The 13458-nt window shown below is 36.7% G+C and overlaps 1 protein-coding gene across 3 annotated transcripts; it reads left to right on the top strand.

Moving 5' to 3' along the window:
* Window positions 1-2486: 2486 nt before the first annotated feature.
* LOC129261576 (mucin-5AC-like) lies at window positions 2487-12113 on the top strand. 3 transcript variants are annotated; one of them, XM_064100217.1, is made up of 5 exons: window positions 2487-2698; window positions 7378-7998; window positions 8807-8867; window positions 9836-9982; window positions 10728-12113. In XM_064100217.1, exons 2-5 carry the CDS (start codon window positions 7996-7998, stop codon window positions 11402-11404), a joined length of 888 nt encoding a protein of 295 aa, XP_063956287.1. In that variant the 5' UTR covers window positions 2487-2698; window positions 7378-7995; the 3' UTR covers window positions 11405-12113. The 3 variants fall into 3 exon arrangements, with proteins under 3 accessions (XP_063956287.1, XP_063956286.1, XP_063956288.1); XM_064100218.1 differs by lacking the exon at window positions 2487-2698 and adding an exon at window positions 2956-3011; XM_064100216.1 differs by lacking the exon at window positions 7378-7998.
* Window positions 12114-13458: the final 1345 nt, after the last annotated feature.

Here is a 13458-nt window from a genome sequence, read left to right as displayed (position 1 = left end):
AATTTTTTTTAAACTGAAGTTAAACTATTTATTTAGTTTATAGATAGTTTAACTGAAGTTAAACTATTTATTTAGTTTATAAATAGTTTAACTGAAGTTAAACTATTTATTTAGATTATGAATAGTTTAACTGAAGTTAAACTATTTATTTGTGTTTATCAGTTAAACTATGTATTTAGTTATTTTCATTTTATCTTTAGGAGAGGGATCTAGATGCATTTCTGATGGTGATAACCCGACCCTAATCAGTTATTGTAGGCCTACCATCATGACCATATCAAATGGGCTTCATTTGAGAGTCACGCAAAAAAAAAATGAAAATATTGCGGCATGGAGAAAGACTCATTATACATTACTCTATATCGTGATCGTTTTGTTCGACTGCGACGCAACCTTCTGTGCCCATGCGATGTTCGCGTGATAACAGGCAATTGCACCCTCCAGGGGACGAATCACGTGATTGTCATTGAAATTTTATAAATACATTGTGAATAATACTTTTCAACGAATGACTCTATAAAACAATGATTCCTCGAAAAATTTGATTTTTCAATTTGTGCCATGTAATTCATTTGAAGAATAGCAAAAATATCAGCATATGTTGACGTTCCAAAGCTCTTATTTGAAAAAAAAAAAGAACTTTGATTCATGTTGTACTTGATATCATTCATAAATGATGGATGAAAAAAACCCACCAAGAAATCGTGTAGTGAAATAGGAGTAGAAGAGTCACTTAGAGTTGCATGTGGAAATTGAAATTAACAGGGAAACAGAGATGGGAATGGGGCGGAATTCTGGAGGAAATAGAAGAGAGGAAATGAAAGTGGAATTGGAAATTGACATGGATGTGGAAGTGGGAAGGGAGTGGACATAAAATATACTGGGAGGAAGTGCAAGTGCAATAGGAAATAAAAGTGAGGGTGGAAGTGAAAGCGAGAGTGGAACTGGATGTGAGCCAAGGGAGTGGAAGGGAGGATGTAGAAGGGAAGGTGAGAATGAAAGAGTAACTGGATGTTGACATGGATGTGGTAGTGGAAATGGGTATGGATGATGAAGACGAAAAGGAGAGGAAGTGGTGAACAGAAAGAAGGAGTATAGTAGTATTTATTTCAAACCATATCAAACACAAACAATGTTACAGAATACAACATCATAGAACTCAGAATGGTAGGTTTGGGACCCCAGTGAAGCACAGCTTGTTAACGGGGCCCCTTTACATAGTAAGTAATATATTTACAATGAGTATAACTTAAGAACAAATGACTTAACAGTATAATAAAAGGGGTAGGTTATAAAAAAGAGATGTTTCAGCTTGCCTAGGGTAACCCTAGTAACAGCCTAAATGAAGCAGGGCCAGGACATTCCCCAAAGCATCCTACAACCTCATTCATTAAAATCGGTCCAAATTTGTGAGTGCATAAAAAATGCTCAGTGAAAAAGAGAGCGTGATAGTAGAAGTATGAGTGAAAGAAGAAGGTGGAAGTTAAAGTAATCTTGAGATGGAAGCGGGTGTGGAAATTAATATGAAAGGGTATAGGAGTGGAGATGGAATAAGAAAAAGGGGAAGAAGTGAAAGTGAAAAATGGAAGTGGGTGCGAAACATAAAGAGAGTGAAATAGAGGAAGTGAAAGCCTGGAACTGGTATAGGAAGTGGAAGTGAAAAAGGAAGTGGAAGTTATAGTTGAAAGAATAACTGGATATTGACATGGAAGTGGTGGCACTGATGAAGGTGAATGGAAGTTAAGTACATCGACACGGCAGAATGTGGAAGTACATAGGCCTATTGTGTTTTTAAAGTGGAAGTTGAAGTGAAAATGGATTGGAAGAACGGAGCCCAATCGGCGTTGGGGTTTGTAATCTACGAGGAAGTGAAATATGAAGGAGGGAATTTGATGGACAAGGAATTGTGGGAAATATAATCGGAAGTAGACGCGGAAGTAAAAAGTTGATGAGGAAGTAGAAGTGGAAGAGGACATAACGGAAGTAGAAATAAGATTTGGAAGTGGATAAGGAAGAATCAGTGAAAGGGGAAGTAGAACTTATTAAATGGGACACTGCTTCACTAATGAGGGTCACTTGGAAACTGTCGGGGTGGGGCAACAATAAAATCGTAGTTTCGGTACTAAAATGGGGTTTTCCCTTCTTTTGTGAAATGAACAATATGAGCAAGATTCAAAAGGGTAGAATATTATGCACTGACAAAAGGCAATAGAATTTATAACTTCCAATAAACCGCGTTTTGAGGAAAATATATATTTTTTAAATCTGTATACAATAGCTCGCATGGGAAGTCATAGGCGACTGGGTAAATTCTGACCGATATTGTTCAATGTTTAACGAATTAGGTTTCCGAAGCATGCATTGCAATTATATTTTTATTGATATCCAATTTTTCTCCCATCTTCCCTCTCTCGCTCTCTATCTCTCTCTCTCTCCTCCTTTGTCTGTCCGCATGTATTTGTCTCTCCGGTTGCCGTTGTAATACCACATTATTGAGACAATCAATTTCAGGATTGGCATAATTATTTGAAGCCGTCAATGTTCATCTTGTAATGTTTGTGAGTTAGATACATCTATAATCAATAAGTTTTTATTGAAGCTAGTGTTGCCCTCAAAAGAAGAATGTTTACTTGTGGGACCTCGCAGATCACTTATGGATCCCAGATTTTATTCAAGATTAAAGAAGTCACATCTACAGGTATATTCAACAATTACATTTCTTTTCAATTAACTTCATAAAGTTTGAGCACTTAATTTTTTAAATAATTCTTTCTTTTTTTGGAGGGGGGGGGGGATGGTCACAGTCATTTATTTCCATTCTTCTGTGAAAGGTTCACAGGGGATCATTATTATAGAATCACCTTGTCCGAAACATGACCTTTATAGATCATTGGAGCCTCTCGCGTTATTATCTTTTATGATGGCGCCCCAAGCCCTCGTATATAGAGTATCTACAAGTCGTATTGTGCCACCTCCTTTCGGAAGTTTACAACGTCGTGTTGATAAGTACCGTAAGGGCACTAGTATTCAACCTGTTTGGAGAGTTTCCTCAAATATATAGTAATATAGAATTTACCTGAATTTCAGACCCGTCCTATTTCCAAGAGCAAATGTTGGTTATTCTTTTTCCGTTATTTTTTCTTCAACCCGTCGACTGTGTGCGCGGGCGATCAAATTATACGGCGATGGTTTTTGGCACTAGTATTCAATCCGTCGGCACTAGTATTCAACCTAGCGATGAAAGATGGCCCTGTCTTTCAATCTGCCCTTGTCCCATCCGACTATGGACTAGACCAAATTAGATGAGACCAAACAGGGAATTAATCAAAGCCAGAGACTTCCATATATCTAGATCTAATTTAGCAATCTAAACCACTTTAGGTTGAATACTAGTGCATTTCAGTGCAAAAGGTCATCGCCGCATAATTCGATCCTCCGCGCATACAGTCGACAGATTGATAAAGAAAATACCGACAACAGATTACACTGGAAATAACAAAGGTATGAAATTAAGATAAATTCCCTATTTCTAAATATTTGGGGGAATTTGTCAAAATCTTTGAATTATGCCGGGTTGAATACTAGTGCCCATACGGTAATTAGTATTTTTTATGAAATAATCATTTTAATCTTGTATTTCAGGTTCATATTTGTGAAGAAGTCAAACTATACTTGACGTTTTATAAGCTATATGACAGTCTGTACAATCATTGAAATATAGGCAGTCTAATTTCGGCTTCGATTTGGTGATTTAGACCATCGAAATATTAATAGATTCTGAAGGAGAAAAGGACTTTAACGCATCTCGGGGTGGAGCCCTCCTACAAAACAAACCAAAAGCTTTGATCGATCACAGTCTCCGGAACCGTTTTGAAAGGGGGGGGGCTGAGCCGAAGACCGAAAGTGGGTGGGGCTGACCATGCAAACAATCACAGTCAAATTGTAAATTTTACGTTTTTGTACACGGTTTTGGAAAAAAAAGTGAAAGGGCTGAAACACCACCCCCTGTTCGGCACCCCCTGTGTCTGGTAAGATTGACCGAATTTGTTGGTGCCACACTTGTTTTTTTTTTATAGTCAATCTGACCCTTTTTTATTGCTGTTGTTTTTGTTTTTGCAAAGTGTACACAAAGTCATGATGGAATGACTTTTCCTTTCACTTGTACATACATAAGTATGTATGAAAACCACTCTGACAGTGGGTCACTGATATCAACTCTGACCTAAAAGCTAGTTTTGAAAAAAAAATATTAAATGTCAAAATAAAGATGGACACAGCAAATGACCACAAAGGGGTACCATTTTCCCATTATTCGATAATATATCAGTTGACCTGCGAAACTGAATAGTCCGTCTGGTCAACATGGTCAATGCATGCAGAAATTTGTGACGCTTTTGCCGTGTTGTGTACTGATCCCTTGAAAACTCTATCTGTCATTGTATTTTGTTCGATACTATTTCATTGAATATAACTATTACTTCAAAAAGAATCTGTCTCGTCTTGGAATTGCCTGATATTTTATTAATTTGACTAAAGTTTTGATATAGAATAGGGCCTACTGTAATCACGTGTCCGTTCATTTTTTATTTTTTTTATTGCACTTCATGATTTTTTGTAAATTGACCCTTTAAGCATGTGCTGCTGGTCAATTTGTTGTGTATATATACCAATGAATAATAATAATGATGATGATGATGATAATAGTAATTCTAATAATGATAATAATAATAATAATAATGATAATATTAATGATAATGATAATAATAATAATAATAATTAATTATGATAATAATAAGAATAATGATGATAATAATAATAATAATAATAATGATAATAATGATGATAACAATAATAATAATGATAATAATGATGATAATAATAGTAATAATAATAATTAATAATAATAATAATTGGAGTGGGGCGTCGTGGTCTAGTTGTGACGAGTCTCGTCTTTCAATCAGCGGGACGTGTGTTCGAATCCACCAAGCCATGGCGTTTTCTTTCAGCAATACATTTACCCACTTTGTGCTGCACTCGACCCAGGTGAGGTGAGTGGGTATACCCGGGGAGTGTTTCATCAATATTTTCGTCCGACAAGTTGTCAGATCTGACAACTTTCCTGGATTCTGATTGGTTGAGAAGCACTGTTACTATAGTAACTGTCGGATAAAATAGGACTTGTCGGATAAAACGTCCGACAAGTCCTTTCATGAAACGCTCCCCAGGTAGGATTTATTCCTTGAATGCTTTAGCGCCTATGGCGGCTCAGCTACTGCAGGGGTAATAATAATACCCAATAAAGCGCAGTGCAATTATTGTAACTGCGCTATGTCAATGAACCATATTATTATTATTATTTCATATCACATAATTTTGAAGAAACCCTTAATTGGATTAGTGAAATAAGATTCTAGTCTTCAGCTTTCTGTCAGTTACGTCACCCCCTCCTTATTATAACTCGATCACATTCATGCTGTCTAGTCGTAATATTTTTAAAATACAGCACAATTCAATCTAAATCGTCGACACGTCTTTTAACTATTATTAGAAAGTGAAATGAGTCGCAATTAACCTCTTTCCTAAAGTTTCCGTACATAATAGGAGTAAATCATTGCCAAATGAAAGTGAAAATCTACAGGGGTGTTTCATTAAAGTATTTTTTTAAAATGCGAAAGACTTTTTAAACAATATTATTGAAAGACGTACATTCCCAAAATTCTTTTTTCAATGATTTTTCAGTCCTTTTCTGTGAAGTTTAAATATGCAGACGTTAATCAGCCTTTTTTATTTAAGTGTAAATTTCAATTTCAATGCAAAGTGGGTCGTAGATCCATGAACAGCAGTTCTGGTAACATGCAGTATATCAGAATTAAGAGGTATATTTTCACCATCGCAATTCAGAGATCTGCAGAGATTAGTAGAACTTTTTTATCATTATTATTTGAATGTATAATAGCGCGCTAAATGAATTTAGATCTGCAGCTTTTATATTGCAAATTTTGGGGAAAAGGATTTTCTTATTTGAATGTCCATAGCTTTAAACTGCAAATCTGTATTGTTGTCTAGATAACCTAAGTTTCCATTAAAGTGGGCAATGTCTGGGTCAATTGGACTGGTGAATATGATTATTATTATACCCCAAGGTTATTTGTGGGAACAACTCCTCTTTCATGAACGATATAAATGAACGCACTATTAGAGCAAGTTTACCTATACAGCTAAATTATATACACTCATAAACTATGCATAAAAATGGGGTCAAATGAGCACGGTGCATGCTTATGATTATAATCAAAACATTTTAATACATTTGAATTATAAAGAATGAAATATGATGATGAATGTGATCATTATATAAAGAAATCATAATTGTTTATTAGAACAAAAAAAGTCACAGCATGACGATGTGTTCTCCAAACTAATTATTATTTCTGACCATGATGTCGCTATTAGGAAGTTTTTGCTACACGATGCACGACAGATTCAAGAACACAGTAAATGTATTGAAATATACAGGTCAAATGACAATGAACGGCTGGGAGGTCTTTGTCGTAATTGTGAAAAAAGCAGCTTCGTGCTAAGTTTCGGAGTTGACGAAAAATGGCAAATGATGATGTCGTTTGTACAGAGTCCGAGACGAAACTGTTACAAGGGGAAGATCGGACACTTGAAACGCTCGATAAATGTTCATGATGGGGAAGGACGCCTACTAGCGTTGAGTAAGTAAACCTTCGCACATCGATCGGCACGCAGCTGTACGTGTATAAACCAACGAATGTGGTATAAATATATGGGGCCGAATTCACAAAGGTGATTTCATTTAAAACCACGGTTTTAGAAACCATGGTTTTGAAAAAGAAAAAAAAACCTTTGTGAATTCGGGTCATGGGGTGTGGGGAAAATGAGAGAAGGGAATTGGGGGATTCGAGGGCACAAGGGCGGCGTATTGGAATAATTCCACCTTTTATTACCCAGAAAACTCTGAAATATATTCATCTATAATTTGAGAAAAAAGCATTAGAAGAAAAAATATCTTAAAATGTAAAAATCCTCTATTGCGGCCTTCACCCCTCCACCATTTCTCTCATATGTTTTGTACACAACCAAAAAAGGTCGTTACTTACCTCAACGCTGTAGGGCGCTCTTCCCAAGCGTTTCATTGCGCGCTCTGTGTACTGTCCGATCTTCCCCTTGTAGTATCTTTGATCAGTGATGCACCAATTTTCGACAATGACCTCTTGGTTGTACGTTATCATAAAGTGCATTTGACAATACATTTTGTACTTTCTTGAATACATCGTGTATCGTGGAAGCGCAAATTTCCCATTCATTCGATTCGCATCAAATTAAATGTGCTTTTCTCTATTATCCTCACAGACAATAACAACCATGATCATTCTGGTCGCAGCGCTAGCTGTTTACATGCCAAAAATCTTCTAAGAGATGAAGACACGAACAAGGTCGCAATATCGACCAATTACCGTGTTAATTTCCGGTGAGATCCAGCAATAAGCAGTCTTCCTACAATTTTGTTATTGAGCAAAACAACCTGGATCAAATTTCTTTGATGCAAATTGCACAGCCGATTAGATGGATGAAAATGCAATATGAAGGTTGGATGGGGCATACATCAAGTACGACAATATACCATTGACTGGAAAGACTACAATGATTAAAGATGTAATTAAGGTTGTTGTAATGACGTAGGAAGCATCTTCCTCCTGCCAAAAACAAACAGAATTCACATTTTATCACTTAAAATACGTCGATTCGAAAAGAAATTACGCTAGCGGGTTTTTTTGTATCCAGTATTGTGGAGACTGCCGAGTAAAACCAAATGCAGGATGATAACCATGCCAAACTAAGAGGAGGTGGGGAACATTATGGTTAGATTCTTGTTTGGTGAAATACTTATCCAAGAGTTTTTATAGAACTGCTTTCTTCTGCTTTTAAGCAATCATTCATTTTGTAATGGGATAAAACAGGAGAACGAGAATGGTGAGTAGACCGAATAGATTATTACAATTAATATTGTGCATGCATGGTAAAAACACTTAAAATCATAGACACATAACATTACTGTCTTATAGTTACCGCGTTGACAACCATGTCAAAATGTATACCCATGGTGTTCTCTGGGCAGTGTTTTTATTATAGGGCCCTGCAACACAAAGGTTAGCGATTGTGGAGCGTTGTGGCCCAGTGGATTAGTCTTCGGACTTAGAAACAGAGGGTCGTGGGTTCGAATCCCAGCCATGGCGTAATTTCCTTCAGCAAGAATCTGATCCACAATGTGCTGCACTCAACCCAGGTCAGGTAAATGGGTACCGGTAGGAAGTAATTCCTTAAAAAGCTGTGTGCGCTATGAACGCCTATATAGCTTAGCCGGGTAATATAGGATCGCCTTGAGCACCTAACAAGGTGGATATGTGCGCAATATAAATACCCTATATTATTAATCACTTAATGTAATAGCCCATCCAGATCACCATTGCATGCACATTTTGCTCAATAGACTGATTATAGGTACCAATCAGAATTGTTCTTTCAAATTAGCGATTATTGTGTTACTGGGCCCTGATCATTATGATAATTGACTGTGATAGCAATAACTTTCTTCTATCCATGATTTGCCTTTAGAAATTAGAGTCAACGTATTAATTCTAAATGCTACTATAATTAGAATAAAATTTACTGAATGAATAAAATATGTCGGGTTATGATAAGGCCTATATGTAGCAATTTCAATTTTCCCATCCTCTAACACGCCCTAATATCATGAATATTATTCCCATTTCTTTTGCAGTCTCGTCCCAAGTTCCAGTTTACTGTAGTCGTGATCTTGATGTCATATATGAACAGACAACGTAAGACTTTTTCATGGTGTTTAACTTATAACAACTCTTATTTTGGTTACTTTAGTGAGACTTTTCAGTGAGAAAAAAATGTAGGTTTAAACAGTTTCGGGGGCAGTTCCGCGTTTATTGTGAACACAATTGAAGAAATCCTTGCACATAGATGTAGATGGTATAAGTATGATGTAGGCATAGTACATGTTGACTGCATGTTGACTCATTCTGGGATTTTAAAAATAGTAGAAAATTTTAAAACTTTTTCAATAATTATTGTCATGCAGTGGCTCGCTGTAATTGAAAATTCAGATTTTAAAAGGAAAAAAAAATTATGATGTTTCTTTTTCGTTCGTCCAGCCAAATATAATGTTTTTCTTATTTGTAAAGGCCTATTATATATTAATGTAATGTTCTGTAAAGAATGTAATTTCTTGTTGCAAAAGAATGAAAAAAAAATCATTCACGGGTGAGTATATTTAGATCCTCAATCGATATAATCCTGTTGTTATCTATACAATGTATGATAAATCTTACATGTACAAGAGAAGCCTTACACAGTAAAAACGCTGTTTAAGATTTTATACAACGCTGTTTACTATAATAACCTTACAGTATTTGTTTAACCGTTTAAACAATCATGTTTAATTTATTGAAAATTAGATATTGAAAATTAAACTTTGTTGCTTAAGATTTAAACAGTTGTTTAAACTGTTTAAACAATTGCTGTAAGGTTCATATATTAAACAGCGTTGTATAATTTTGTTTTACTGTGATACCAGAAAGTCAATGGTACAGTGCATCTTAAGGTTCAACCATTCACATTCATAACTACAATGGTATATTCTGATACAAATCATACTTCTATTAGTATTGTTTTATCGTTCTCTTTCTCGAAGTGTATGATAAGTTTATAAAACCCAAAGCGAGCGACAAGTTATCACAAACATTTGAAACTTGACTTTTGAATTTTGATGTATATATAGACTCGACCATCGCATTCGATTGTAAGCCTCTGGTTCTTGCCGATACATCTGTCATTCATCTGATGGAAACGAGAATAGATAATGGCCCCCTGGTCGCCCATCTTAAAAGATACCATCACTTCATATGCAGGCCTATACCACCACAAGGTAATTTTATATCAATGAAGGTATTCTAGTAGCACCATGTGATACTGTCCTTGAAAAGTTTTCGATTCCATGTCGACGACCAAGTTACCACACTATCTTAAAAGTTGCAACCATGAGCCATTTATATATTTCGTTCTATCACATCTTAAAAGGGGATCATATTATAGAAATAAATTAATGTAGACTCACGGAGACGTGATAATATAATAATGCTGTCCATCAAAATAATTAACCACTTCATACAGAAATCACGAGGGAGATATTTATATTGCGGGATCGAGATCACAAAGAGTAGGCCTGATAATATCAATTCTAAACTCTCAATATCATCATCCATGATATCTAGCAAATACTATGGGTGGAATTGTATCATATTCCCGGGAGTCACTCTGGAGGAACACCATTTTAGATTGCGCCTCCGATGTTAGATGATGAAAGTGGTGCAACTTTAGAAATTGCCCCGGGCTCTGAGGTCAAAGATACGCCATTTCATAAGGCCTTCATCATATTCATTTCATAACCATGAAACTGTAATGTCTTCATGTGGGATTTTATTATTTATTATTCATTCATCATAAATTGCTTTACACAGACGGTAGATATGATTTCCTTTATATTAGTGTTAGTCTCGAGCTGGCCTGAGATAGCTGATTATGTAGGCCTTTGGATTGAAAAATAATAAGTCAAAATAAAATAGAAATGTTAATACACCTTTTCCCCAAAAAAAATATTTTGCCCCATGCAGAAGCAAGGATGACACTGACATCATCTCCATCGGGTGGTATTGCTGAGAGTACATCAGATGTACCCATGACGTCGAGTGGTATCACTGTGGGTACATCATCTGTACCCATGGCGTCAAGTGGTGGCACATCAGCTGCACCCATGGCGTCGAGTGGTATCACTGAGAGTACATCAGCTGCACCCATGGCGTCGAGTGGTACCACTCAGGGTATAACATCAGATGTACCCATGTCGTCGAGTGATATTACTGAGGGTACATCATCTGCAACCATGGCTTCGAGTGGTATCACTGAGAGTACATTAGCTGCACCCATGGCGTCGAGTGGTACCACTCAGGGTATAACATCAGATGTACCCATCATGTCGTCGAGTGATATTACTGAGGGTACATCAGCTGCACCCATGGCGTCGAGCGGTGTTGCCGAGAGCACAGCTGCACCCACATATCTTTCCTCGATCGATCCATCTGTTTCAACCATTCTACCGCCGTCATCGACGTACACGTCAGTTACATCAGAGTATACAACATCTAAATTAGCCTCTGGAAGCCCCACCGGGACAACCACTGTTGGCTCAATCACGTCTGACTCAGTAACACAGGACAGTACATCGGATACAACAAGAGGTTCCACTAACTCAGCTCCTCTACCAGGTGGAAGTGATGAAAATGATGATTAGTGGTTAAATATTTTTGCCGAAAAGCTCCTGCATGAGAGACTGACAATAATGTCATTAAACGTAGTCTACAATGTTGTCCATGCGGTGATTTGAATGAGATTTGAATGTGATGTAGATTTATTTACAAACAAAATTACAATCATTACAAAGTAAAATAATTAAAGAATTTGCAATCAAGCTTAAGTGTAGGCCTACAATAAAAACATAACATTAGTTCATTGAATCAGGGACTGACTTTAAAACGTACCAATTTATCTGACTAAAAGCTAAGAAAATTGAGCCATCAAAACGGAGGAGGCTTGCCTAAAAATCAATACTTGTAAAAGAAGCAAGCCCTGTGAGTTATAATTTCAAAGTAAAGAATCTTTAATAACATGTAAAATAATAGCAAATGGAAAATAACCACGAGAAACAACTGATATGATAGGTTAAAAAAGGTAACAAAACGATGAGTTTTGGAAAGAGGGAGATGGGACCGGTGCACCGCGGTGGTGGAGAAGTAAAAGAGATGGTGAAAAGGGTGATGAAAAAAATTTTAGCACGATGTTTGAGCCCAGCCGTCACTCTATCATGATATATTTTTTTAAACTGTCAAACGAGTTGTTTAAGAAGTTTAAACAATAATTGTTCAAAAGTGTAAACGCTAATGTGCTTAGGTGACAAACTTAATTAAACAATTAAGGCAAGACTAAATACAAATAAATTACATAAAAAATACATTTAACGTTTAAGTCTTGTTTCTGTCTTGCTATATATATATATATATATATATGTGTGTGTGTGTGTGTGTGTGTGCGTTTGTGTGTGTGTGTGAGAGAGAGGGTGTGTGTGAGTGTGTATGTGTAATTTTATTAACGAGAAAGGTAAAAGATATATGACTGCTCTGTTCTGTGGTATCTTTTTTGTTTACATCTAATCGTTGAGCTTCATCTGTTTACGGGTGGGGGTAAATTCACAAAAATAACGAAACGTGTGCAGGTCTTTTGGACGATTTAAAAGTTATTTAAAAAGTTGAATATTAAATTCACTAATCTCAAGATATTAATTCTTCATCGGACCTACTTCAAATACTGTTGTACACATTTGGAAAGAAGCGAGGAGCGGGACTGAATGACAGAAGAGATTTAGATTGAAGCGGGGAGAGAGAAGGTGGTGAGAGTACTGAGAGGAAGAAAGATGATAAAAAGATGGAGAAATGAACAGAGAGAGAGAGATAATAGAGAGATGGAGAAAAAAAAATAGAGGGAAAAGCAGACCATCAGACAGAAAAGAAGAGAGATTGAGTCCTCTAAGGGTGCACCATTAGATACCCAGGGGGGGGGGGGGCTGGAAGTTTGGGTTGATACAATTTTTTTCCTTTCTTCTTTGAGATTTTTTTTCCTTGCTCCATTGAGACAATTTTTTTTTTTGGGGGGGGGTTGCACCTTTCAGATGTGGACCAAGTGGACCAAGTTTTTTTTACTCTGATGGTGAGTCAATGTTTTATTTGAGGGGGAGAACTTCCACCCCCTGGATATCTAATGGTGCGTCTCTAACCAAAACATGTGATGGGTGGACATGAAGGTAGAAAGTTGAAGTTCTGGTATCCGATTCTTGCGGAGGACTATAGAGGAATGAATGAGAATCGAAATGCGCCCAGAGCACCAACAAAGGCAACATGGCATAGGAATCGTATATACTTTTGGGTGTCTCCTTTCTCTAGCTCTGAAAATTGGTTGGGCCTGCATCATGGAATATATGCATTTTCATCAACCACCCTCAGCATCATGTAATGTAGTGTACCGTTTTAAGGTCCACTAAATCTAACCCCCCCCCCCCAAAAAAAAAAAAGGGGTCTTGAACTCGCGCTTCACTCTCGCATCAATATTAGGTACACAGGCCTACCGATCCTGTTCATGATTACAAACAGTTTTCAGCGGGTCGGAATAGAACCAAAATTTCAGCTCTGGCCAGTCCGCTTAAACATGTTAAAGCGCTCGTTTTGATTGTTGAGATGTGTTCTTCATGAGTCACTGCAAAATAATTTCCAAACAAAATAACTTCCAAACATTTGA

This window comes from Lytechinus pictus, chromosome 5, assembly GCF_037042905.1.
Source record: "Lytechinus pictus isolate F3 Inbred chromosome 5, Lp3.0, whole genome shotgun sequence".
In the NCBI taxonomy this organism is placed as follows: domain Eukaryota; kingdom Metazoa; phylum Echinodermata; class Echinoidea; order Temnopleuroida; family Toxopneustidae; genus Lytechinus; species Lytechinus pictus.
The sequence above is the reverse complement of the archived record's forward strand: the minus strand, read 5'-3'. Positions and strand labels throughout refer to the sequence as shown.